General features: G+C 48.7%; 8 protein-coding genes across 8 annotated transcripts; 4 read left to right on the top strand and 4 right to left on the bottom strand.

Annotated features, from left to right (window-relative positions):
• Positions 1-2,310: 2,310 nt before the first annotated feature.
• On the bottom strand, positions 2,311-3,699 carry J4E93_005317 (uncharacterized protein; the record flags this gene model as incomplete). Its single annotated transcript, XM_049343238.1, has 5 exons — positions 2,311-2,512; positions 2,565-2,579; positions 2,640-2,797; positions 2,853-3,510; positions 3,563-3,699. The coding sequence occupies 5 exons, from the start codon at positions 3,697-3,699 to the stop codon at positions 2,311-2,313; spliced, it is 1,170 nt and encodes a 389-aa protein (XP_049199331.1).
• Positions 3,700-4,984: 1,285 nt separating this feature from the next.
• On the top strand, positions 4,985-6,223 carry J4E93_005316 (uncharacterized protein; the record flags this gene model as incomplete). The annotated part of the gene is made up of 5 exons (XM_049343237.1): positions 4,985-5,332; positions 5,389-5,455; positions 5,503-5,793; positions 5,846-6,100; positions 6,147-6,223. 5 exons carry the CDS (start codon positions 4,985-4,987, stop codon positions 6,221-6,223), a joined length of 1,038 nt encoding a protein of 345 aa, XP_049199330.1.
• A 114-nt stretch (positions 6,224-6,337) lies between these two features.
• J4E93_005315 (uncharacterized protein) lies at positions 6,338-7,198 on the bottom strand (the record flags this gene model as incomplete). The annotated part of the gene is made up of 2 exons (XM_049343236.1): positions 6,338-6,597; positions 6,997-7,198. 2 exons carry the CDS (start codon positions 7,196-7,198, stop codon positions 6,338-6,340), a joined length of 462 nt encoding a protein of 153 aa, XP_049199329.1.
• A 4,571-nt stretch (positions 7,199-11,769) lies between these two features.
• On the top strand, positions 11,770-13,492 carry J4E93_005314 (uncharacterized protein; the record flags this gene model as incomplete). Its single annotated transcript, XM_049343235.1, has 3 exons — positions 11,770-11,830; positions 11,881-12,388; positions 12,439-13,492. The coding sequence occupies 3 exons, from the start codon at positions 11,770-11,772 to the stop codon at positions 13,490-13,492; spliced, it is 1,623 nt and encodes a 540-aa protein (XP_049199328.1).
• A 415-nt stretch (positions 13,493-13,907) lies between these two features.
• On the bottom strand, positions 13,908-15,524 carry J4E93_005313 (uncharacterized protein; the record flags this gene model as incomplete). The annotated part of the gene is made up of 1 exon (XM_049343234.1): positions 13,908-15,524. The coding sequence occupies one exon, from the start codon at positions 15,522-15,524 to the stop codon at positions 13,908-13,910; it is 1,617 nt and encodes a 538-aa protein (XP_049199327.1).
• A 2,029-nt stretch (positions 15,525-17,553) lies between these two features.
• J4E93_005312 (uncharacterized protein) lies at positions 17,554-18,549 on the top strand (the record flags this gene model as incomplete). Its single annotated transcript, XM_049343233.1, has 1 exon — positions 17,554-18,549. The coding sequence occupies one exon, from the start codon at positions 17,554-17,556 to the stop codon at positions 18,547-18,549; it is 996 nt and encodes a 331-aa protein (XP_049199326.1).
• A 1,127-nt stretch (positions 18,550-19,676) lies between these two features.
• On the top strand, positions 19,677-20,841 carry J4E93_005311 (uncharacterized protein; the record flags this gene model as incomplete). Its single annotated transcript, XM_049343232.1, has 4 exons — positions 19,677-19,909; positions 19,967-20,219; positions 20,276-20,403; positions 20,457-20,841. The coding sequence occupies 4 exons, from the start codon at positions 19,677-19,679 to the stop codon at positions 20,839-20,841; spliced, it is 999 nt and encodes a 332-aa protein (XP_049199325.1).
• A 119-nt stretch (positions 20,842-20,960) lies between these two features.
• J4E93_005310 (uncharacterized protein) lies at positions 20,961-23,297 on the bottom strand (the record flags this gene model as incomplete). The annotated part of the gene is made up of 4 exons (XM_049343231.1): positions 20,961-22,145; positions 22,196-22,919; positions 22,979-23,132; positions 23,186-23,297. 4 exons carry the CDS (start codon positions 23,295-23,297, stop codon positions 20,961-20,963), a joined length of 2,175 nt encoding a protein of 724 aa, XP_049199324.1.
• Positions 23,298-23,459: the final 162 nt, after the last annotated feature.

Below are 23,459 nucleotides of genomic sequence, written 5' to 3'. Positions count from 1 at the left end.
GCTTGTTCCTCGATGAGAGTCATTGCACCAGAGCGCAGATGAAGTCGCGCTGAAAGACGTAGAAGGTGAACCGCGTCATTATCTGTGACATGGCGAATGAGTTTCCGTTGAGTGTCGTTCAGCGTGATGTTCACTGAGTCTGTGAATAGACCCACAAAGTCTGTCAATGAGTCCGGAGGGTCTCCTACGTTATCCAAGGAGCCTGCGAAAGAGTCCGTAGACGTCGTATCTCTATTCGGTTCATAAAACCCGGTAATGCCGAACATAGTAATATTGCGCGCCTTCTCGATCGACAAGATGCTGGACATGTGCGATGTCGATCCGTGAAACGGGGTCGTGTATTCATTGCCGTCACCAACACTGAACTCTGCCGCTTGATAGAAGAAGTGAAGCGCCTCCTCTTGAATCTGAGGATGAATGGTCACCCATGCTGGAAGGGTCTGGATCTGTTCACAAAGTTCATCGCAGTCTAGATACCGTGCGTTGACAGCGCCAGCGAGGCAAAAGTCGTCCTGGTAGTAGATATGCGTTCCTTGCCAAGCGTACTCATAGATCTGATCGCGTAGTTCCCTCGGTAGCATCAAAATTAGGTTGGAACAATCTTTCAATTGACTCTTTCGAGAGATGTCTTCATCGTGGCGATCCCGTGCGGATACATGGCTGTTGCGCGGCTGTGTCCTTTGGCTGCGAAGCCAGCTAAGTGTGTACATTGATGCCTTAGGTATCGTTCGTGGCGTGCACCTGCGTAACTTCTCCAGTAGCCGATAGGGTAGCGATGTGAGATGATGCCGCGCATGGGGCTGCAGCGATTCTGGTGGATCTCGAGCCGCCATAGCTTTGCAATATGCGTTCGAAGGGGTATGTTTGCAGTATTCTATATGGAAGTATTTCCAGCATAGTAGCCACACTTACGATAACTTACTCTGAGTGCAGCCAAGAGAAATCTCGACCCTTGCCGAAGAGCGAGGGCAAGATTGCGCGGCGCTCGCGATCCACAGCTCTACCCATGGAACGTTGAGGGGTGCAAGCAGCCATGCCACCAATCGATCTCATCCCGTTGAAATGGAATTGGTACATTGATGTACGCAGCGCACAAGACTGTCATCGTTTATTATGTCCATATCGAAAGCCGATCTTGCTGTCGACGGAATTACGTCCACGGCGACAGATCGCTTTCGGCGCGTCGTCGTTGTTGCACGCTCACAAAAGTGTCGCCAAGGTTATCGTTAGCTCTCTTTACTAAAAACTAGTACACTACTTAAGGCAACTATTAGTTATATTACTACTACTACTTAGCTAAAATAGAGTATAAGTAGCTAAATTTTTTACTTATAAATTCTTACTTATATAAACTACTATAAATATAGTAGCTATAGTACGTTAAAATTAGCTCTTCTATATAGACCTAGACTAACTTAAGTAAAACCTACTCTATACTTACTACGCAATAGCGTAAATTATATAAGCTAAGGCTAAGCCTCTATACACCTACTATAATAACACTATTTACTAGTACTACTATATAAGCTAAAAACTTAATTTTAAGTAATTTAATAGAATCTAAATAAGACGCCTCTACGCTGCTAACTCTACTTTTAATTATTTTATATAACTTATCTATATAGACTTAGTTATAAGTAATTTACTAGTACTATTATCTATAATATAAAATACTTAAAAGGCGTTATAAGCGCAAGAGCAGAATAGAAGAATAATTACATTTATTTAGTAAATAGGATTCTATAAGGAGGCTTATAAGTAAGTTAGGGGTAAGAGGGGGCTATTAGACGCTTGCAGATAGATTTAATTAATAACCTTAGCCCTAGCTTCGCTCGAAATGCAATAAGAGAAAGAATTAGGGCAATGATTGTGTCAAAGCTGGGAATGGATATCTCGCATGAACGCGTGTGGCGTCATGACCGTGTTCTAGCGCGTAAGATGACGTCACTGGTCAACAAAAACCTCGGGAGGTTTGCAAAAAGACCAGCTCCATTCGTTCCAGAAAGCGCATAAATATCAAGGACCCACTCCGAATTACATACAAAAAATCCACTCTGACACCAAATTTACCCTCTCCAAGATTTAACCTAGCAGGCACTCGCCTTGCAAGCTCGCAGGCTTCACTCATCGACCTCTCCACAGTCAGATGATATGAAGCCGTTGTCGCTCGGGCAGCACTCTGGATGCTCAGGGGTGCATGCCTTAGTGCGTGTATACAACGAAGCCCTTCCGCACTCGGTCAAGATCTTACCAGAACTCGAGAAGCCTTCGTCTTTCACACCTGCCCATTATATCAGCGAGAGCCGACGCTCAGTTCGGTTTTGCAGACTTACAGTCAGAAGAGTCTAGGAAGGGCGCGAATGCGGCATTGCAGTCGAATGGGCAGTTGGTAACCCCGTCCGGTATCTGGCTCCATCGGAAGCTGAAGTCAAATCCGGTTATATCGGAGTATGTCCAATGCCATTCTTTGTCGAGCTGGTTATCATACTCGGTGCATGCGGTTTCAATCCAGCTGCGTTAAACTTAGCAGTTTGTACTGAGCTAGAGTTTGGGAGATGGCTTACCCTTCAAAACTGGATCTGGGGTTAAAGGTTTGTGAAGAACCCGGATTCGGGGGGCCTAACGTTCCTTCATCAAACCTTTGCAAATCGCTCTTGCATTCAGCTTCAAGCACAGGCTCGTCGGCTCGCTTGATGAGCTCTTCGAGCCATTCATATTGCGCATCCATGTATCCTTGTGGTACCTCCCAGACGTAGGGATAGTTGACGATTCCGCATCTGCATCCGAGGTTCTTTACCTATTTACCAACGTGTTAGTCTCGGGGCTACATATTTTCTACAGCTCTAGCTTACCGTGAGACATGTTGGCGTCGAAGGGGGTTTAGAGATCGTTTCTCCGGTTAGAGGGTTTATCACCTCCTTCTGGCCCTGGCAGTTGACGGATGTACAGATGAGGTCCTTGGGACACGCCAAGTCTTCTTCTTTGAAGTCCTTGATGACGTCGTCTTTGCCAACGAATAGCTCCATTAAGGCTTGGCCAGTGAACATGACTGCATGCGCGGCGATGGTAAGACCAAGTGCACTCCTAGCAAGAAGCGAGGGATCCCAATTCTGATCTGCCTGAGGGGTTGTCGCTGTAGCACTATTCATTTGTCGATACATTCGAACGAAGGCCACGGATTCACCGATATAGATGTTGGGGATCGGAAAGCTGATGGCCTGGCCGGCGGCCGGCTCAATCGGAACGTTTGCCTGCGCCAATGCCATGAGGTCGTCTGGGCCGGTATCAACAAGACTCATGGCATGGTGCAGGATGCGTTCAATACATTCCTCAGTAGGGTCAGCACGCTTGAAGCTTTGGCCCTGACAGATCTGCTGTGTTTCTTGAAGACCTGTCATGCCCAGGAAGTCTTCAATGCGCTCAGCTGTGGTTTTCGGAATATGGTAAACGAAATCTCCTGCTTCGTGACCGCCACTGGCAGTAGTAAGTGTTTCAATGCTGATGAAGCTCCTGAAATCGATATTAGTACGATACGAAATGTGGTCCAGCACATGTAACTAACGTAAGGGTAGTCGTCGCAGGTGGTTGGTACGTCAAGGTGGCCAATGCAGCGCCCCCATCCGAGGCTGTCACAATGGCGATTTCCTGTGCAGCGGCTATCGAATGGATTTGACGGAGGTCCTCTGGACGAAACCTCATCTCTTTTCCTAGATATGCTTGTAAATAGCGATGGCAAAGCCAATCAAAGCACCTACGCCCCATGCGACAAGAAGTAAGGTACCCGGATCGAAACGTTTGATATGAGTAGAGACATCAGTACTCTGCAGCACCGCGTTCAAAGCGTTTTGACACTCTTCAACTGGTTTATTGTTGCAGCTTTGCGCCCGCACGGTCTCAACCTGTCCGCGTAGCTCAGGACCGAATGCGATAGTGATACCATCGGATGGCCATGCCTCGTAAACCCCGGTAGGATATACCTGAATCTCCGTCCCGCGGGGCTCTGGGTGAGTGGCCTACGATGCGGTGTTAGCGTGGTAAGAAGGAAGGGGAGGCCATGATGTACCGCAGCTGGGAAGTATACGTCCTTAGGACCGAATGTGAACGTCGGTATAGCAACGGCTTCGTCACGACGCGAAGGCGATTTTGTCGTCAGGGAAGCTGCTCCAGTAGGTGTTACCAACACCCGAGCTGAAGCAGCCGTCAAGCAAAGTGCCAATGCTAGCAAGCTAAGACGAGACATGGCAATAGTGCAGAAGTAGTTCGTTGATGAAGCATTTGGAGCAGTGCTTCAAGCTTATATGCAGATAGTTTGGCTTCGAGAAGACCGCGACGCGAAGTCTAGGGACACATCATGCCATTCCCGTCGCCCCCAATTACACGTTGAGGCCTGTAGAGGCACGGTGGATGAAGGCATCGGCTACGTGCATTTCCACAATGGCACAGCTCTTGGTGCATGATCGAGGCTGTGAAGCGTCCCAAATAGACCCCAACGGAGAATTTCGAGCGTTCATGGGCATATCCTGAATTGGCGATGTCAACTTGAAACGTGAGTTGATACCCGAGAGGATTCTCCAATGTGCCCAGCGTGGCGAAGTGCAGTATGAAAGCGGTTGGGGCGATGGAGCTTTTGATCCCGTTGCAATAACGAGCAATTTTTGGGGCGGATATGGGGATCTGCTCGCCATTTGCCCAGCAGAAATAGTTTGTTGTTCTCGAGAGGCGAGGTAGCGAACTGTGCCGTACGGAGCGCGTCTAGATTAGCAAAATGCATGCTTGAACCCCGAACTGCGCGGCGCAGAACGCGTGGGGCCAGTCTGACATGCTTCCCACCACAAGATGGTTGGCAATAGAAGGGGTGAATTATGGGGCGACCCAATGATGGCGCTTGTCTGATCCGAGAGCGTCACAAAAAGTTGCGTATATGTAAGAGGGTTGCGCGCAAACTTGATGGCCACTTCCGCAGCAATTTTCATTCGCGTTCACGATGCCGTCGTTACTACTGTCTTGGTTTTTATTCCATGCTCTCATACTAGCCTTCGTCGCTGGCTACAAGATTGACCAATCGTGCGAAGACAAGGGCATTACGCAAGACATTCGTGATGCTATGACTTCTGCTATCGAGAAGGCTGCCGGAGCATACGATACCCTGACATCTCCACTAAGCGACGATGCACTCGAACTTCTGGGTTTCCTGTTCGCGAAAGATGGTGTGAGTCCGGCCGAACTCATGGACAAGGGCAAGTTCGGCAAGACCATAGGGGTTTTGCAAAACATCAATGCAAACATGTGGAAGGAAGTGACTGGTACCGCCGAGGTACTTCGTGAAGATGTGGTAAGAGCAACTAGAGTCGCTTTAAAGGGTCCACAAGAGACTGATCATTGATCCAGGTCATCTTTTGCCATTATGATCGCTGGAAACCAGTGGAAGGAGAGAAGGACCTTTATCAAGATTCTAGTATGTGATACGGAGCTACCACGCAACCGTATACTGATTCTATACAGCAAATGGAGTGCGACTCAAGTTCCGTGAGCAAGCATGTAGAGGTAATACGGTCCTCGACAAGATTGCCCTGGCAGTCACCTTCAACCCGGAAACAGACGTTGTCTGGAAGAACGGAAAGCCCATCGCCGGTACGGGTATGCAACCTGCGCAGATTCAGCTATGTACTTGGTTCGTCGATTGGATCAAGCAGAAGAAGTTCAAGCTTTCTGGTGACGTTCAAAAGAGAACGAAGATCGGGAGGGCGGTGATCAAGGCGGCCGAATGGAGACAATTCGGTCTCAGACAGATTGGTGAGTTGTACAAAGATTCGACCAAAGGCAAAAACTGACGAGACATCATTAGATGCATTTTCACTTCTGGACAAGGTTCTCTTACACGAGATGACGCACGCCCGGGGAGCCTACATCGAATACAAAGATGGCGAAATAGAAGCTGAGGGCCTCAGAGATGTTACATCTCCCGAACGCTTGCTCGGTATCTTCAAGGGGCCAGCGTATGGATGGAAGGGAGCAACGGCGCTCGCGCGGCAAGGCGATGACCTTGGTGAATACGCCGCACCAGACAACAACGCTGACACTATAGCTCTTTTCGCGAGCGGTAAGTTATGTGAAGCGTGCCCTGGGTATTCGCTGATACGTAATAGGGTGTTCACTGCTCAAGGACCAAAAGAAGATCGATGCCAAAGGACGGATAGTACCGATGCAGGAGGTACCGTCGTGAGTGAAGTGCATGAGTGCGATGCAATCCTGCATTGATCGTAAGTCTGGTAAGAGGTGTTCTCGAGTCGCTCACTGTGGAAGCGCTGCTGGTGTTGTATTGGTAGTACTCCTTGTATTATAGAGAAAAGGTCTTCCTGTCGTACTGCTTTTTGAGCCGCAAAATTCTGAATGGTATGTTTCCAAGCGCATCCAGTACCTGCTCAGGCAAATCGACGTTGAGTTCGACTTCGTAGACTTCTGCATGCACCTGCTTCAGGGCTTCGAAGATGGAGATGAGTGACTCAGGTTCGGGCGTACCCGCGTTGATATCATGGAACGCAAACAGGGCCCATATGGTCATCTCGATCCTGAGTAGGCGGAGCTCACCGAGTGTGGCTAACGCACAGCAAGCATCTTCCCAATCAAGGTAGCTTTCTCGCGGAAAGCTGCCTCTGGATGTGATGAAATTCCTCCTCGGTGTCAATATAGTCGTTGAAAGGTTTACCGAGCGTAGCCTTTGCCACATATCTGGGGCTACGAGCCTGCGAAAACTAAGCACTCCTGTGGCGCCTCTGAAACTAAACTGGTTCGCCGTATACAAGACATTCACAGCTTCACGATACCTGTTGCTTTGATTAGCCTTTGTGGAAAGGGCGCAATGAGTACTATACATTAAGCGGCATGTAACGAGGATCGAGAAGAGATCGCCATTGGTATAGTATGCGGGACGGTGCATGCGCCCGCTTCGTTCATTCCAGACCCCAAAGCACATATGTTGCCATGTGAGATACATACTGTCCATATCTTCGCAGCGCCAGTGTCCGAGCTTATGGGGCCGGCCCTTCCCAGGGGTAACGTGCAAAAAGTGCAGCAGACGCTGCGGGTCGGCCAGAACCTCTTCGTAGATGAGCAATCGCACTTCAGGCGAGAGCTTGCCGAACAGCATACACTGCTTCTGATCGAGAGGTTCACCTCTCGGTAATTCAGGTCGCGGCATCGATTTGGCGTCTTGGCTTCGTTTGATACTGATTGTCGTCGTCGGTTCGGGCTTTTTCCGCTGCCATTTTCGGAGCAGGAAGGCGCGCATGGCGGTCTACGCGGCGACGAAGATAGAGGTATCGCAATGCACCTCAAAATGGGTCGAGAATGCTGCGCAGTCGCGAAGGATCTGGTCGCAGATTGTAGGAGCTCAAGAGGCCTTGTTTGGGTCGTTGGGCTTTTTACTGTGCCCAGGTGGCTCGGGATGAGATTGCGGCACAGCAATGCAGCGTGCGAAGACCGAGGGCCGGCGCTTACATGCACATGCGTGCGGTGTTAACGCGGTAATCATAGCGTGGAATAGATTGTCGCGTCGGTGCGATGTGAACAAGATCCCCGTGTTGATGTACACGGGTGCGCTGGTGAGTTGCAGTGACGTTAGGGGAGGGAAGCCCCACGACGCGTGCCGCCGTAGACTAGCTCATTTTCTAGGACGCGTAGACCCACCCATCGTCGCGTTTCCCCCTTCGCCCCCTTCCGATAATCTGCACGCTTGCGACGCCAGTACAAAGACTCCGCGAGAACGACTTTGCAATGGTTGCTTGATCGTCGTCGAACTACTTTATGTCGGCCATCCACGGGTGCTTTAGGAGTTTAGTCGCTAATTTTCTGTCTTTAGGCTGCTATCTAAGTATTAAGCGTATAAAATTAAGAAATAATTCCTTCTCCTCTCTTTTAAGCCCTAAAACTCTTTCCTTAAGTAAGATCTTAAAAATAGTTATACTCTTAGAGCTACCTGTCTAGTATTCTATTAAGCTTAGTAGAGTCTATATTAGAATAATCTTAATAACTAACTTTGCTTATTAAAGAGAATTTTTATTATATTATTACTTTGCGTATACTTAAGTAGAGGCATTCTAAAGTATACAACTATTTTAAAAATATAATATATTCTTAATAAGTTACTCTTAGTGTTACAGGCGTTAAATAGATACTTATCTTTAAATAAGTTCTACACCTAATTAAAGGTAAGTTATTGCAGCTTCCTTATAATAGTGTTAAATACTTACTAATATAGTAAGACTCTAAATATCTACCTTAGAGCTCTACTCTATCTAGAAAATTATTTCTAGTGCATAGTATAGCTAAGACTAAATTAAGCTAAAGTAGAAATCTTCTATCTACGCTTCTCTAAAGTTATAGAGAACTAGTTAGCTATAAAGACTACTTATAGAATAAGAAATCTTATAAGAACTATAAATAGTGCGTATATTATTAATTACTTTAGATAGTAATAAGTTTTCTACTTTAGCTTTCTTAAAGTTTTCTAGAATAGTATTATTAGCTATAGTTAGTATAATATTCTTAAAATTAATGTCTAGCTTATTAGTTAATTTAATTATATTGTAGTGTTTTACTATACCTATATATATAACTTTAGCCTTATTGTGTAAGAATAATAGTACCTTTAGTATATTAGCTAGCGTAAACTTTAGAAGTAAAACATTAAGCTTATATACTAAGTTATAATACTAGAGCTATTATATAGTTATATATATAAGTAGATAAATAAAGTACAAATATTTGCTAGTTAGACTATTAAGCTTAAATTTACTATATAGTTTATAGATATATACTTAGCTACAATACTATAAATCTATAAAACTAATATGCTTATAAAAGTTTAGCTCTTAATTAAGCTATAGAGTCTTTTTAGCATCTTAGGTACAAATCTTAATAGTAACAAAGTTAGCGTTAAAGCTAGCGTCTTATTCTTTATGCATAGATAATTAGAATTTAAAGAGTAGATAGAGGTAAAGAACGCTAAATTAGTGCCTTGTGCCTAATTTTGCAGACTCTATTTAGTAAAAAGATATTAAAAGACGCCTAGCTTTTAAAGTTGTCCTAGAACCGCTAGAAGATTTTAAGATTTTAATACATTTAGTGTATATTACTATTAGCACTAAGGCTTCTAACTAATAATACATTGCTTTTAAGGCCTCGCTAAGAAGAGAAACTTTTTAACGCCTTGCCGCATTTAATCTTTAGCTATTAACATAACATAACTTAAGCTAACAAAGATAACTACTCTAGAAGGTTACAGCTTAGTTCTTAAGAGCAACTATAATAGTAGAACGCTAACACAGCTACTATCTATTTAATAGTATTATTACACTAAAGGTAGGCCTTAAACGCCTTATCCTCTTTAGTCTATTTATTACTACTCTAGCTAAGAATTCTAACAAACGCCTTACGCTAGTATATAATAGCTACCTTTATCTCTATAGGTAAAGCTATCTATAGCCTAAGCTTATATATAAAGTTATAAGTATAAATAGCGTAGATAATTAATAAATTACTCTAGGTAGGAAAAGTAACGCTAGCAATATAATAACTATTCTATTACTCTCTTTAGAGTAGGCACAGCCTGCAAAAGAACTTCTATATATTACTAGTAAGTTGCTTAAAGGCTTAGCTATAATAGAGAACTATAAAAGGTCTTAGTCTACGTATTAGAAGCCTTTATAGTAGTAGTATAACAATCTTAATAGTATTAATAGTATTAATAGTAGCAATAGTTTTAGCAGTCTTAAAACGCAATATAAGATAAGTAAGGCAGGCCTTAAGAGCTCTAATAATAGCCTCTATAATAGCCTTAATAATAGTCTGTATAATAATTACTAGAACAGCTTAACTAAAGGCTTTCTTTTTAGTAGTAGTCTTAGGGTAGTCTATAGAAGCTTTAATAAGTAACACAGTATAAAAATATAATTAATATAAGTGTAGAGAGAGGCAATATAACTAGTAATAAGATTAGCTTTAGACTTACTAACGCTAGAAGAACTTATAAAAGAGCAGCAACGTAGTTAAGAGCTTATTTAGTTAGTGTAGCTTTTAGTATTAGATTTAAGCTACTGTTTACGTCTTTAATAAGTCTTTAAATCTTTAATTTTACTATAAGCTATAGAATAAGAATAGAGGTAGAGAATAGAGAGTATATATACAAAAGCATAATTTTATAAGCTAAGATTTTAGCATTTTATTACTTTATAATTTATAGCTTAGTTAGTTATAAGCTATTAAGAATATATAATTATATTGTAATCCTCTCTACTATAGTATAGGTAGACGTTAGTATTTATAGGATAGTTGCCTTACTACTTTAAATTTTAAAAGCTTTAACTACGCTAAAGGCAGCAGCGCTAAGAACCTAAGCCTTAGCCTACCTAACGCCTGCACCTCTAAACGTAGGATTTTAACCTTTTTAGAAATACGTCTTTTTATGTACTAGTAATAGACCTTACTCTTTTTAGACTAGTTTGCGCTGTAGAATTAGTTTACTAATAAAAAAGAACGCTAAATATACTAAATATTCTAAATATCCTAACACAGCTAGACTATAGAGTATATACTATAACTAAGTTTTCCTATAATCTTAAAGCTAGAATTAAGAATTTTACTAGGTTGTGCTAGATAAAACTAATTATAGCTATACTATAGAAGGCGCTCCTCCTTAAAGAGCTTGCTAGCATTTAATTTTATACTCTAGAAGCGCGATATTTAGGAAATAAGAGAGGGAAATTTAAAGCGAATACATGCGCGTTAACTAAATCTCAGCATGGTGGAGAGACTACTTCATTGTGGGAAGTTAGTGTGACGGTCTAAAGACGGCATGTTGGGGTTCCGTTGAATGTAGACTAGCGTACTTTTGCAGGTCGCGTCTCGTGGTTCTCCGCCCCTTCCGCTGAGCTGCACGCAACTGCATCTGCACCGGTTCTCTTAGGCTACGCCATCCTCTTTCTTCCGCGGTTATCGCATTGTGACCTCCGATATTCTCGCCATTTTGCGAGGCAAAACTTTCCACATCCACCTGCATTGGCCTCGTACCTAGGTAGTATCTAGCGGTCATGGTCGCAGTCCAATGCCACCAAGGTTGCTACAAGGGCTTCTTCCACAGCAGAGGATGCATAACTTAATCAGCTTCATGAGGAACTGAAGTTTGCCAATAATCGTTACTACACAGGCGCCCGGAGCGTGTCACTATGCCAGATAGTAGATCAGCAATTCCGAAGACCAGGATTCCGCCCTCACGCTTCCTCCACGACTGACTCAAATCGCGTCCGCCGCAACCTCGCTTGACTCAATCCCAAAGACCCAGAAGGCGCCTCCGACAGTTCACGTTTAGCCTTAAAGCGGAGATACCGTTTCAGCACCCAAGCCAAGCGCGGAGCGGAAACGCCAAGGCAGCCTCCCATCACAAGTACAGCCGCATCCCTTACATACCAAGAGGTACGCCGTTGAGTAACAGGCATCTATCAGGCTGCGCGAGGCACGCGTCACTGACTCGTTCGCACGTGCGAGCTTGTCTTTGCCTCAGCCCAGATGTCGGGCCTGCATCCGCGGGAGCCTTGGCTGGCCGCCACATGTATCCCCAAGACCTCGGAGTGCGAGGTGCGAAACATGTGTTGACGCGGAGCTGATAAGCTGGCTGTGGATGTGGGATTGTTTAAAGATGCAGTGCTCGTCGTGTAGGGCCTGGAATAGGCAAGCGATCTTCGCATTTTTTCCACATTCGAGACGGTTTTCAGTATGGCTGGTGACTCTTCGACTCCCGCGACGGAAGGCTTTTTGCAGTATCATGAGCCGAATAGTAAGCTCTCTACTTTCTTACACGGTTATGTAGTCACTAATCTTCATCAGTCATCCAAATCCTCGTTCTCGTCTCGTTTTTCTTCTGGCTTTCCTTCGGCGAATGGCTCTCGAACCGAGTATTCCGTGCTGGCCTTATAGGTCAAATCATAGTCGGTCTGATCTATGGATTGCCTATCGGCGGTGACATGATACCCATCGCATGGCAGGAAGCCTTCATTGCCCTGGGATACATCGGTCTTGTTCTCATCATCTTCGAGGGCGCCCTGGCCGTACGGCTGGATCTACTCAAAGCGAACTTTGGCCTCTCTGCTATTGCAGCGACCATCGGTGTCGTCGCTCCTATTGGGCTAACATATCTGCTGCTATACGTCGGCTTTGGGTATGGAGCGATCGAAACGTTCATTGTTGGGGCTGCGCTCTCGGTCACCTCACTTGGGACGACATTCGTGGTGCTAGGCAAGAGCTCGAAAGAGATCAGCTTCGCGGACACCCGAGTTGGCACAGTACTAGTCAGCGCGGCTGTATTCGATGATGTATCTGGTCTAGTGATGGCGAGGTAAAACACAAAGTTCCTCATAACAATAGAGCATCACTAACATCCCTCAGTGTAATCGGCCAACTCGGCGCCCTCGGAGGCGACAACTCCCCCAATCTAGGCTGGCTCACAGGACGCCCAACACTTGTGTCTGGCCTTCTAGCCATCCTCACACCCGTGCTGAACAAATGGGTAATCGCGCCTCTATACCGAAAATTCATCGAGCCACGCCTCCCCAAGACACGCAAACGCCACGTCGTAAACGTCATCATCATGATCTTCGTACTCTGCGCTTTTCTCAGCATCACAGGCTTCGGCGGTACCTCCGTCCTCTACGGATCTTTCATGGCCGGCGCGTTCCTCACCTACTTACCCTCCAAGCACCCAACCGGTCCCTTCCACCCGCCTTCACGCGAAGACGCAGAGGAAGCGGAGGCACGATCTATTGCCGAAGCCACCGAGTACGACGATGCAGGCGAGCCATCTATATGTCCTACGTTCATGCACACGTTTGAGAAGTACTTCCTCGACGCTGTCAAGTACCTCTTACAGCCTCTCTTCTTCGCATCGATTGGGTTCGCCATTCCCTTCATCGATCTTTGGACTGCGGAGGCGTTCTGGAAGGGCTTTGTCTACACACTACTCATGCTTGTATCCAAAGTCGTCGTTGGCCTCGTCATACCTTTCGCTACCATCTTCCGCAGACCACCTGGCATGTCTATCCGCGAGTGCTTCACCACTACATTCTGGCCTGCCATGCTCCTCGGCTCAGCGATGGTAGCGCGTGGCGAGATCGGTCTGCTCGTCGTACAGATCGGGCTCAACAACACACCGTACCTATCTAAGGAAGCTTTCATCACCGCCGTATGGGCTATCGTGCTCAACACCATCTTCGGGCCTGTGACCGTAGGCCTTATCATCAAGTACAAGGCGCGTGCCATTGCAGATGGTGTGTGGGGTCTCGAGAAGACAGAGCCGAATGGCAATGGTTGGGACGATGGAGTCTCGAGGGCACCTACCATCGTCCCGGAGACGATGAGTGTGAAGGAGAGGAGTAAGAGTGTTGCGGTGTCGCAGCATAGTAGGATGGTGTCGGATCCGGTGACGGTGCCTATCTCGCCTTGATGGCTGTGGTTGTACTTTCTTAGCTTCAATAATGAATTTATGATGTCTTAATTGTAGATACTGTCCTGCTCTGAGTGATACAAGGTGAGCTGTGGTCAGAGAGGATCTCCAAAGTTGCATAATCACATCTGTCTCTAGGTCTAAAACAGGTGCTACAGCGACGTTTCTTCGACAGAGATTAGATGTGAACCGCTCCGATGAGCGCGAAAAGCGAGAATTGTATCTGACTGAGAGGGGTATGCGCAGCTAAGTATTCAGAAATCGCAAATACGAACAACATGATAACATAGATCAACAAGAACGAGCGGTATTCGCAAATCCAACAGTCATGCCCAGCCCAAGATTTCGCCAAGCACCCATAAATAGATACACACTCATATACCACGTGCAAACATCCTTCACCCATATGGCAGGTTTAGCTAGACCAAAACCACCCACTCCTCTTCTTCCGCTCTTGGTTCTCTGGCTCGGCTGGTCTTGGCTGGATGTCGTGGAATGCCCTCCAAGGATCGCGCTGCTGGGTTTCGGTCTCTTGGCCGCGCTGGGTATGCACAGTCTCCGAGCTCTCTTCTCGTCCATCAGCGAAACGTTTCTTGAGCACGACTTTGGTCGTAATGGAGCCGTCAGAAGCGACGGTCCGCTCTGTCGTCGTGAGTGTAGAGAGAATCGAAGGCTTGTCCTCCTTCATCCGCTCAGCAACCGCAGAAGTTGCCGAGATAGGTCCGGGGACTGAGGGTGAAGGCTGCGACACAGCCTCCATACGTTCGTACGCATCCAACTCGGTCTCTGAGTCTTCATCTCTCTCGTGTGCAGCGTCTAGAACAGTGTTGTATGTGTCACGTCTGACTGTGTCGGCGTAGGGGAACCGGTCTTGTTTCGGCGTAGGCGGATCGTCATGTTGGTCTTCGTGATCGTGGCTGTACTCGTAGCTCGGCTCGTCCTGTGCCCCAAGGCGAGGGCAGCTGGGCGCATCGTTGCGGTCCATGTGCTCCTCCAGTTGGCGTTGTGTGATCGGAATCTTGCCGTGAGTCCAGTGATTGTCGGACGTGTCCGACTCCATGGCGCCAGGACATTCGGGCTCGAGCTTCCCCTGCATCGTCTCCTCTAATTGTTGCTGCGTAATTGGTATCTTCCTTGGTCCCCAAGCCGGTCGGTCGGACCTCATCATACAATGTGAGACTTCGCCTTGCTCTGCTAGTAGGTCCTCGTAGGCTGCCTGCCAAGGTACACCGGCCTTGTTCATTTCGCGGTTCTGCTCGAGTGCGCGGGGAGAGTATGCGGGGTCGTCGGTCTGCGAGGCGTCTGCTGGTGGTGGCCACTGCCATGATTTGGACCATGACCAGACGCGAGGCTTGCCATCTTCGGGGCTAGACTCGTAGTTGTTGAATCTGGCAACTTCCGCCTCACGGTCATCCCAGGCCTTGTCGTTGAACTCCTCGGCCAGACGCTTTGCCTCTGCCTGCATCCGTAGCAATCTCTCCAACTGCATCCAGTCCCTTGATCTTTCTTCATCCGAGTTGGCTGATGGACTCCGGCCGTCGTGATCAAACGGCCGAGGAAAGCCCCAATCCCATGACCATCCCCACTCCTGACCCTTCTCGTTGGCTACCCTTTCAACCAGGCTAGCATCGTCGCGTCGCGCGACTTGCTGCTCATCGCCTCTCCTCACATTGCCAAGTATTTCCATTCGTATGTCGTCAGCCTTGCGGTCGAGCCTCATCAGCTTCTCGCTGTTGCGCAAGACAGCTTGCACATCGCCGGCTCTGAACAGCTCTCTGCCTTCGTGGCGCAGCTCGGCGATGTCGGCTTCAATGTCGTGGAGCTTGTCGCATTGTCTTGGATCGGCCTTGCCAAAAAGGCACTGCTCACGTGCTTGGTGCGCGTTGTTGTAGTTGGCGATGGTGGCGGGAAGCGTGAATACCGTATTGAGGAGGGACGAGACCTGGGAATCGGCGAAGCGGCGGAAGGCGATGAAAGGATTATCTTCGGGTCGGTTGGAATCGCGTCGGGGATTATTGTCGTCGTTCGTCATAGTGATAGATAGTAATGTGGATGTTGTGATGGTACTTGGCTGATGGTGGGGAAGATGGGGTCCAGAGTGCTGATGATGCCTGGAGATAGCTGTGGCTGCCTCGGCGATAAGGCCACAAGGCACGCGCCACCCGTTTCGACGCGTCAAGCCATCGCCCCTGGCAGCCAACCGTGCTTCCGTCCCTCTACCTCTCCAAAACGGAACATCGTGAGGATGTTCATCGCCGCCCAATGAGTGTCTCGCATCCCCAGGACTCTCTCGGCCTCTCTTTTGCTAGTCTTACTACCACCAAGCATGCACCGCCATATGACCCAGACATGCTGAGCCCGCAATTACCATGCCCAAGAGCTGCCGCGCTTCTCTAGAGCTCAGGAGTCAGTATGAAGATTCAATATTTCCAAACAACTTTCATCTATCTATAATGGCCCAAGATCTGCCTACATGACTCCACCTACGTATTGAAAGAATCTGTGAGTGTTGCATCGCAATCAAGGCATGATCTTGGCTTTCTTGGAAATCTACGCGGGTTTGGGATCCTCTCGGCAATCTGCAGTAGTCTCACTTCAACACCATCGACAACGCTATCCGCAAAACCAAGAGCATCGCCATCTTTTGCTTGAGACATACGCGTAAGGCCATTACGAAAAAAAGCCGCAGTGGATATTTTCAACCCAGCATTATTCAGCACCGCCTACGATCTGCGCCTTATCGTCTTACCGCCCGCTGGCAGCCAAGGAGCCAAGTGCGCGGCATGCGAAGACAATCGACTTCAAGACCTTGATCGTCCCGGATTAGAGCCGCACTGTCCAAAATCTGGACCTGCCCAGTTCAAGCAGCCATACACAACGCTGCTTTTCACTGCCCCGTGATAGGTCTCCACGCTTTAGCGACGCACTGCGCGTCATCCCGAGCGGATTTGGACGGGCAATCCCCGCCTGTAACTCCTTTCACTCCTGGGCCATTCCTACTACGGCCTTATCACTAGCGATCGAATACCCACGTTTCCTGTTTCTGATCTTCGAGGAATGTGTTTTGACAGCTGTGCCAGCGGACTGGGTACGTCACACAGGATCTGCGACAACTCAGCAAAGAGGTATAAGTAGCGGAGTAAACACCGCGTCTTGAGAACACAACATTGTTTCATCTCGCGGCTTTACCAATATATCCCCAGACGCTTCCCCTCATCTATACCGATACAACATATAACACTTGCCCAATCGCTACACAACGAGAACTGAAAGTCCAAGACCTGCTGTTCTCTCTTCTATAAAGGCCCACCCGAATCATCCTCGATATTTGCAACACCACCACCACCACCACCACCACTTTATCACTTTCTCATCTCCAACATGCGTTTCTCCGTCATCGTCGCCACCCTCCTCGCTAGCGTTGCCGTCGCTATGCCCGATCCTCTCCCACAAGGCTACTCAGGCCCCTGCTCAAAGGACAACTGCGGTGCTAGCGGCAAGGTGTGTTCGGGCGGCGCAATCTGTGTGGGGTGGCCAAGCACCGATCCCGCCCTAAGGAAGGGATGCACCTGCAGCCGGGGTTAAGCATTTGCTGCTAAATTTCTTTGCATTGGCAGGCGTGTGTAAGTATAACGAGCTCGAAGACGACGCATAAGCTAATGCTCAGCAGATGGCATATCATAGCGAGGTTGACAAGAAGCATGTTGGTTGTAATCTAGAGGGTGTATTATTTATGAATGATGAAGACAGAATTTCGACCAAAAATGCTTACTATCATCTGAGTGCCATATAAACCTGGACATTGTCAAGTCCTGGGAAACTGCCGCCGCGATCGAGCTCGAGATTCGATAACTGATCTCTTCACTATGTGATGTTGCCTTGGAGTGAGTTCTTCGCGCCTTCCTGGCTTGGCACGCCGCGGCCTCACTTACAACTGGCTACAGCATGTGCACTTCAGACAAACCACCAATTCCATAGCAGCGTCTCCCACCGATCTAGAAACCTACGACCATAGCGCATACCCCACAACCTGAAATCGACAACCAACATCATCAATCAGGATGTGGAGCACCCAGCTTCCGTTCCGCCCTCCACGTCCCAGGCCATTCTTCGACTTACCGTGGGACGTTCGAGAACAGATCTACAGTTACATCGAGCTTGACGCGCTCCCGCCGTTGTCAAACGGTACCGAATATGCTGGCTTTGTTCTCTCGTGCAAGCTCGCCGCCGAGGAGCTCTCCTACGTCGCAAGCGTAAATTATGGCAAATACCTCGACTACTTCGAGCGACTTTCGAGAAAAATGCTAGGTTACGAGATCAAAGTCGCTCAACCGGAGCAGGCATCAGCTATCAAAAATCCCCCTTTTGCGCACCTCACTCGACTCAAGGTCGAAATACGACTGAAAAGTTGCGCCGCCTTGAGCGACGATGAACTGGAAACAGCACCATGGTGTGACACGTTCCACCCACTTTTCGGACTTTTTCTAGAGAGTCTACAAATCCACTTTGCTGCGCCAACCCTTCCGAATTTGAGAATATACAGGTCCGACGTCGGCAACATGTATGACATAGTCAGCCGTGTATTCGATCTCATCGAGATTATGAATTCACAAGTACGAGACCCAGAACGCCCTACCTTCTTCAGTGGTCGACCAGATCGACACGAACGAAAAGTCACCCGATTCCTCAAGGCCTTTGAGAGGCAAGTCAGTGGCTTCACACGAACGAAGCGCGTGAGCACAAAGGCCATCTGCCTTTCTTGGGATTGTCGAAAAGTTTCTCGGATTGGATCCCCGGCCAAGATGATGGGGCCTGTGTGGTCGCATAACTTGCGCCTTCGTGACTTTCCGGGAGAGGACAAGCAGACATACTTCCGTGTACACGATGTAAAGGGCTACGCAGGAGAGATGTGGATTGCGAGTTCTAGACGTTGGGCTCCCACATCAGTCAGTCTTCCTTGGCTTCTTTATAACAGAACCTGCAAGATTGTTTTACTGCAGATGAAGGACCTGGACTTCGGCGAAGCAGCACAGATCTTGAGCAAAGTGGAAATATGAGGGAGAGAAAAGGCGTAGGATGAGATGAACGCCGTCCATGCTCTTTCGGCCTCCGATCGGTAATATACCATTTCCTGATGGAGAGAGTGGGTCTCCATCTAGAACACTCCACATGTAGTACGAAATGAAGACTTACGTCTTACAAGACTATCAACACGATTTACCCCGACTGTGTAAACAAACATGTCCTCAACAAGAGGAAGGCAAACATTGCTCTCCATGAGCTTCATACAATTGGCGGATGTATTCCACTCACCGTGATCGATAACAGCAACCGCATGTGACGAAAAGCATCACCCATCCCAGGCCAGCGCACCACAACGCCCAAGTACGGTGCCTTCCCCGGATAGAAGGCCACCCAATCTACTCTTTCCCCGGAAACGCACCCCATATTCCACTCCACAGCGGCTGAAATGCCCCCTAATGAAGCGTGATCGCTACGGGCCCCACGCCCATCAAAAAGTATTCTCCACGAATAACGGCATGCAGAAGCAATACAAGACATTTTGGCACCGGCAATACGCCCGGCGAACGCATCGACACCTCAAAGATTGCGGTCACGTTCACGTAGCTCTCGCGCAGGGATCGGTTGTTGTGGCACATTGCATTTAACCGCGATTAGAGGCGCCAAGCCTGCTTAACTCGAACACGCAAAGGGTACACGTGTGGTGCTAAGGAAAGACAAGAACCGGCGCCGGAAGCTTCATTTAGATTAATGCGAAACAACGACGTTTCGTTGTCTATACTGCATGGGGGAAGCGCGCCGGGTGCGCATTGGGTACAGGCTGATCGACGACGTGCAGGCACCTGTGGCGTGTTAGATGAATTGTCCGTCTTTCCCGCTACATGTGGGTAATTGTCCTAGGGCTAACGCATACATGTTTCCTCGTACTGGTGGCGGCATGCGCAAGGAGGGACCGAGGTGGGCTTGGTCGGATGGATATTGTTCGTAATGAGCAGGAGGGTGCGGAGATCGCTAATCTTGCGAGCAATATCTGTATAGGGCCGAGGGTGTTGGTCGTTTGGTATAAGTAGTCTGCGGCTCTCGACTTGGTTGAGGGTATCCAGCAACCTACGTTCTTTACAGTCCAAGCCCAGTCACCCAGTCTCGATATACCGTTCTCAACATGAAGATTTCTCTCATCACCATCTTGTCCGCCGCCGCGCTGGTCCAGGCTGCGCCTTTCGCTGAGCCAGAGGCTCTTCTCGATGAGCGCCAGGCTGCGCAGAGCATCGATGCTGCCATGAAGGCAAAGGGCCGGAAGTACTTCGGTACCTGCGCTGACCCAGGTCGTCTCAACCAAGGCAAGAACGCCGCGATCATCAAGGCGAACTTCGGTGCCATTACACCTGAGAACTCGTAAGTGTTTCCAACCTCCCGAACGCAGTGTTGTGTGCGATGCTAACTGCCGGATAGCATGAAGTGGGATGCCACCGAGCCTTCCCGTGGAAACTTCAACTTCGGCAACGCCGACCAGACTGCCAAGTTCGCAAAGGACAACGGCAAGCTCATCCGTGGACACACCACTGTGTGGTACTCCCAGCTGCCGTCCTGGGTCTCCCAGATCAATGACAAGGCCACCTTGACCACTGTCATGAAGAACCACATTACCACCCTGATGAACCGCTACAAGGGCCAGGTCTACGCTTGGGATGTCGTCAACGAGATCGTAAGTTGATCTTCATATCCCGGTCCGACTGGAACATGCACTGACTTCCCCAACAGTTCGAGGAGAACGGTAGCCTCCGCGCCAGTGTCTTCTACAACGTCCTCGGTGAGGACTTCGTCCGAATTGCTTTCGAGACAGCCAAGGCCGTTGACCCTGCTGCGAAGCGTTACATCAACGACTACAAGTAAGCAAATCCTCTCACACTCCATCAGTATCATGACACTAACAACCGCCTAGCCTGGACCAAGCGTCCTACTCCAAGACCCAGGGTATGGTCCGCAACGTCAAGAAGTGGATCGCCGCCGGTGTCCCCATCGACGGTATCGGTTCGCAGGGTCACATCACCTCCGGCCAGGGTGCCAACGCTCCCGCCGCCATGGCCGCGCTCTGCGCTGCCGCCCCCGAGTGTGCGCTCACCGAGGTTGACATCCAGAACGCCCAGACATCCGACTGGCAGAACGTTGTCAAGGCTTGCTTGGACCAGAAGAACTGCGTTGGTATCACCGTCTGGGGTATCCGCGACAACGACTCCTGGAGGCCCAACGGCAACCCCCTTCTCTTCGACTCCAACTACAACGCCAAGACAGCTTACAACACTGTCCTTGCTGCTATCAACAAGTAAGCGCGTCACACACCGTGCACATCGCACAATTTCTGTATATATTTTCTGGTGGATTGGGGAAGACTTTGTACATACATGGAGGAACAATAGAGACGTATCTTGGCTTGATGCCCTGGGTTTCAATCAATCTTGTTCTCTCGACCTGTCACGATGCTCTCCTTCTGTGCACTCTTCAATGTCTTGATGATACTGACGCCGGCATCCGCGCTGGCTCCTACCTCAGCTTGCTTGGTCCAGAATATGTCGGCTGCATTGATGCGAACGCTCTTGCGCCGCTCGCGTTCCGTCACATCAAGATGTGACTTCTTCTCTGCAGTTGCCTCTAGCTCGTCCAGATGCTTCTTTCTCCTCGCATATCGCTCTGCTCGCTCTTTCCGAGTCTGCTCCGAACCGATTCTGAAGAGGGCGAATCGTACAGCAGCTCTGAAGCCCATGAAGATGTGTTCGGAGATGAGGATCGTCACTGGTAAGCTGGCCCACGTGCTCAAGCCAAGATATTCGCCGAGAAATCGCTGGGAACCGAACATGTGTACGATGGCCGCACTGGATATACTCCCCAACCATGTCAAAGACTCTAGACTGGCCACCCATGGTCCGATACCATCGCTACGTGTTGGGTGAGGACGCTGATGCTCAACACAGATCTTCAGGAAGTCCGACCGCAGTTCGATCCAGTTGTTGATGAAGAAGCCGATCGGCACTAGTGGCCACACGGGACTGAAGAGCGCAAGATAGCCAAATTGAATGACCATTTCTGCAATATCTTCTTGGACGTTGTATGATGGTCTCAAAGCTTGGCGCCTCGTGCGCCGTAGGAAACGAGATTCCGCGGGATCTTCTGCAGTCGGACTTTCGTACGAGTCACTACTGCGGTTTCGTGTTCGGCTAGCTTGTCGATCACGCCACCATTGCTTGATCTGTGTCTTCAGCCAAGGTAGTGCGAGCTCTTCGACTGCGCTCGAGACCTGTCCCGTTACGGTGAGCGCGATGACTTCGTTGCGCAGGCGGTCAGGGTCAGCCTTGAACACCATCTTGGCTCTAGTCTGCGCGCCTAGTGTGGCATCGATAACGCGTTCCAGTAACGGTATAATCTGTCCACCGAAGGGTACGTATACGAATGCTGTAAGAAGGATTGGTAGGTAGTTGGTGATTGAGTTGAGCACAAAGATCTTTTGAGTGAGCGACATCTCGTAATGATCAGCTGTTCGATGATTCTCGTATTCTGTCAGCGCAGTAGCAATGTCTTCCAGAAAATTCGTCGCGTATGGCAAGAAAACAGCAAGAAGGACCGTAGGTAGGTATTCCTAGTCGAACCTTAGTACAGCTCAATGGGTGAGACCGGGCATATACTGACCAGATAGAGCTTGTAGGGTCCCTCATAGGCTTCTCCAATGAAGGTCTCGATGGTAAAAACGAATGCGATTAGAATCCCGAGTAACAGAGTGCTGACAAGGACGAATGGTATGACGACCAACTGACGCACAATCCTCTTCCATCTTGGGAACACATGCCGGACTCTTCCAGCTGAGTCAATAACCTCTTGTTCGTAGCGAAATTGTGGGCGGTTGACTTTGAGGTCGCCGACTCCTCGTACGTTCCATCGGATGGCGAGATCGGTCTGTCGGATCTTCCAATACTCCAAGAACACGGTGCACCAGACTCCGATTAGGAGTGCGAACACCAGAGAGTATTTCGGCAAGAACGCCCAGGCAAATACACCAGCAGCGCAAGGAAATGCCAAGGATCGAAAGTAAGTCTGGATGAAGGCAAAGTAGAAAGCAACTTTGGCACCCCATAGATCGCGTATACGATCCAGGTCGGCTGGTTCCAAGAACACCCGAGTGCTCAGATGGGCCAATAACGCGCGGTTCGCACCTGCGTTGTGTAACGGGAAGATTGCGGTCACATTTTCCCATGGTGGAAACTCTGGTGTAATACCTGCGCCTCCAAGCTCTTTGCGCCAATTGACAAGGTGATACATGGAAAGCAGATCTTCGGCTTCGAATTCTGCGGTGACAACGGTCTTAGCGGTCCCGCCAGGGTGGCCTTTGGTGATGCCATAAAGCCAGTCTTTGACTCTGCCAAAGCCTACTTAGCCTCCTTCCAAATGACGAGGTTACGGACGAGCTTAACATACCGTGACTTGTAGACTGCGTTGCCAAGCAGATCTCTGGGCGCTTGGACAAACACTAACAGTGTTTGATCATAGCCAGGGCGTACCTCAGTATTGAGGCCAGCAGACTCTAGGTCATGCAATAACGTCTTGCATTCTGCGATGGCAACGTCGTCATCTAGTCCTTGTCAGCCGTCCGCTTTAACACCATGCCTCAATGATAAAACGTACCGACATCACCGAAGTCATACACGACAACGTACTTGTCGTTATATGTGACGTTAGCAAGCTCAGCATCATCGCTCAACGTTGTATCCGACCTCTTCAAAGGTCTGATTGACATGGCCAAAAGGGTTTAAACCGAGCGGAGAGCCAGGGTAGCTGTCAAGACTGTGAGAAGTAGGGGTCCACAACTGTGGCTGAAGGTTTTATAGGGTTGAGCCACTGAGGCGTCGTCATCGTGCTGGCCATGGCTCCTGTGGAGTCAGGCAAGCCTCAGCTGTGT

The sequence above is a fragment of the Alternaria ventricosa genome (assembly GCF_023758065.1).
Source record: "Alternaria ventricosa strain BMP 2768 chromosome Unknown scaffold_8, whole genome shotgun sequence".
Lineage (NCBI taxonomy): Eukaryota > Fungi > Ascomycota > Dothideomycetes > Pleosporales > Pleosporaceae > Alternaria > Alternaria ventricosa.
The sequence above is the reverse complement of the archived record's forward strand: the minus strand, read 5'-3'. Positions and strand labels throughout refer to the sequence as shown.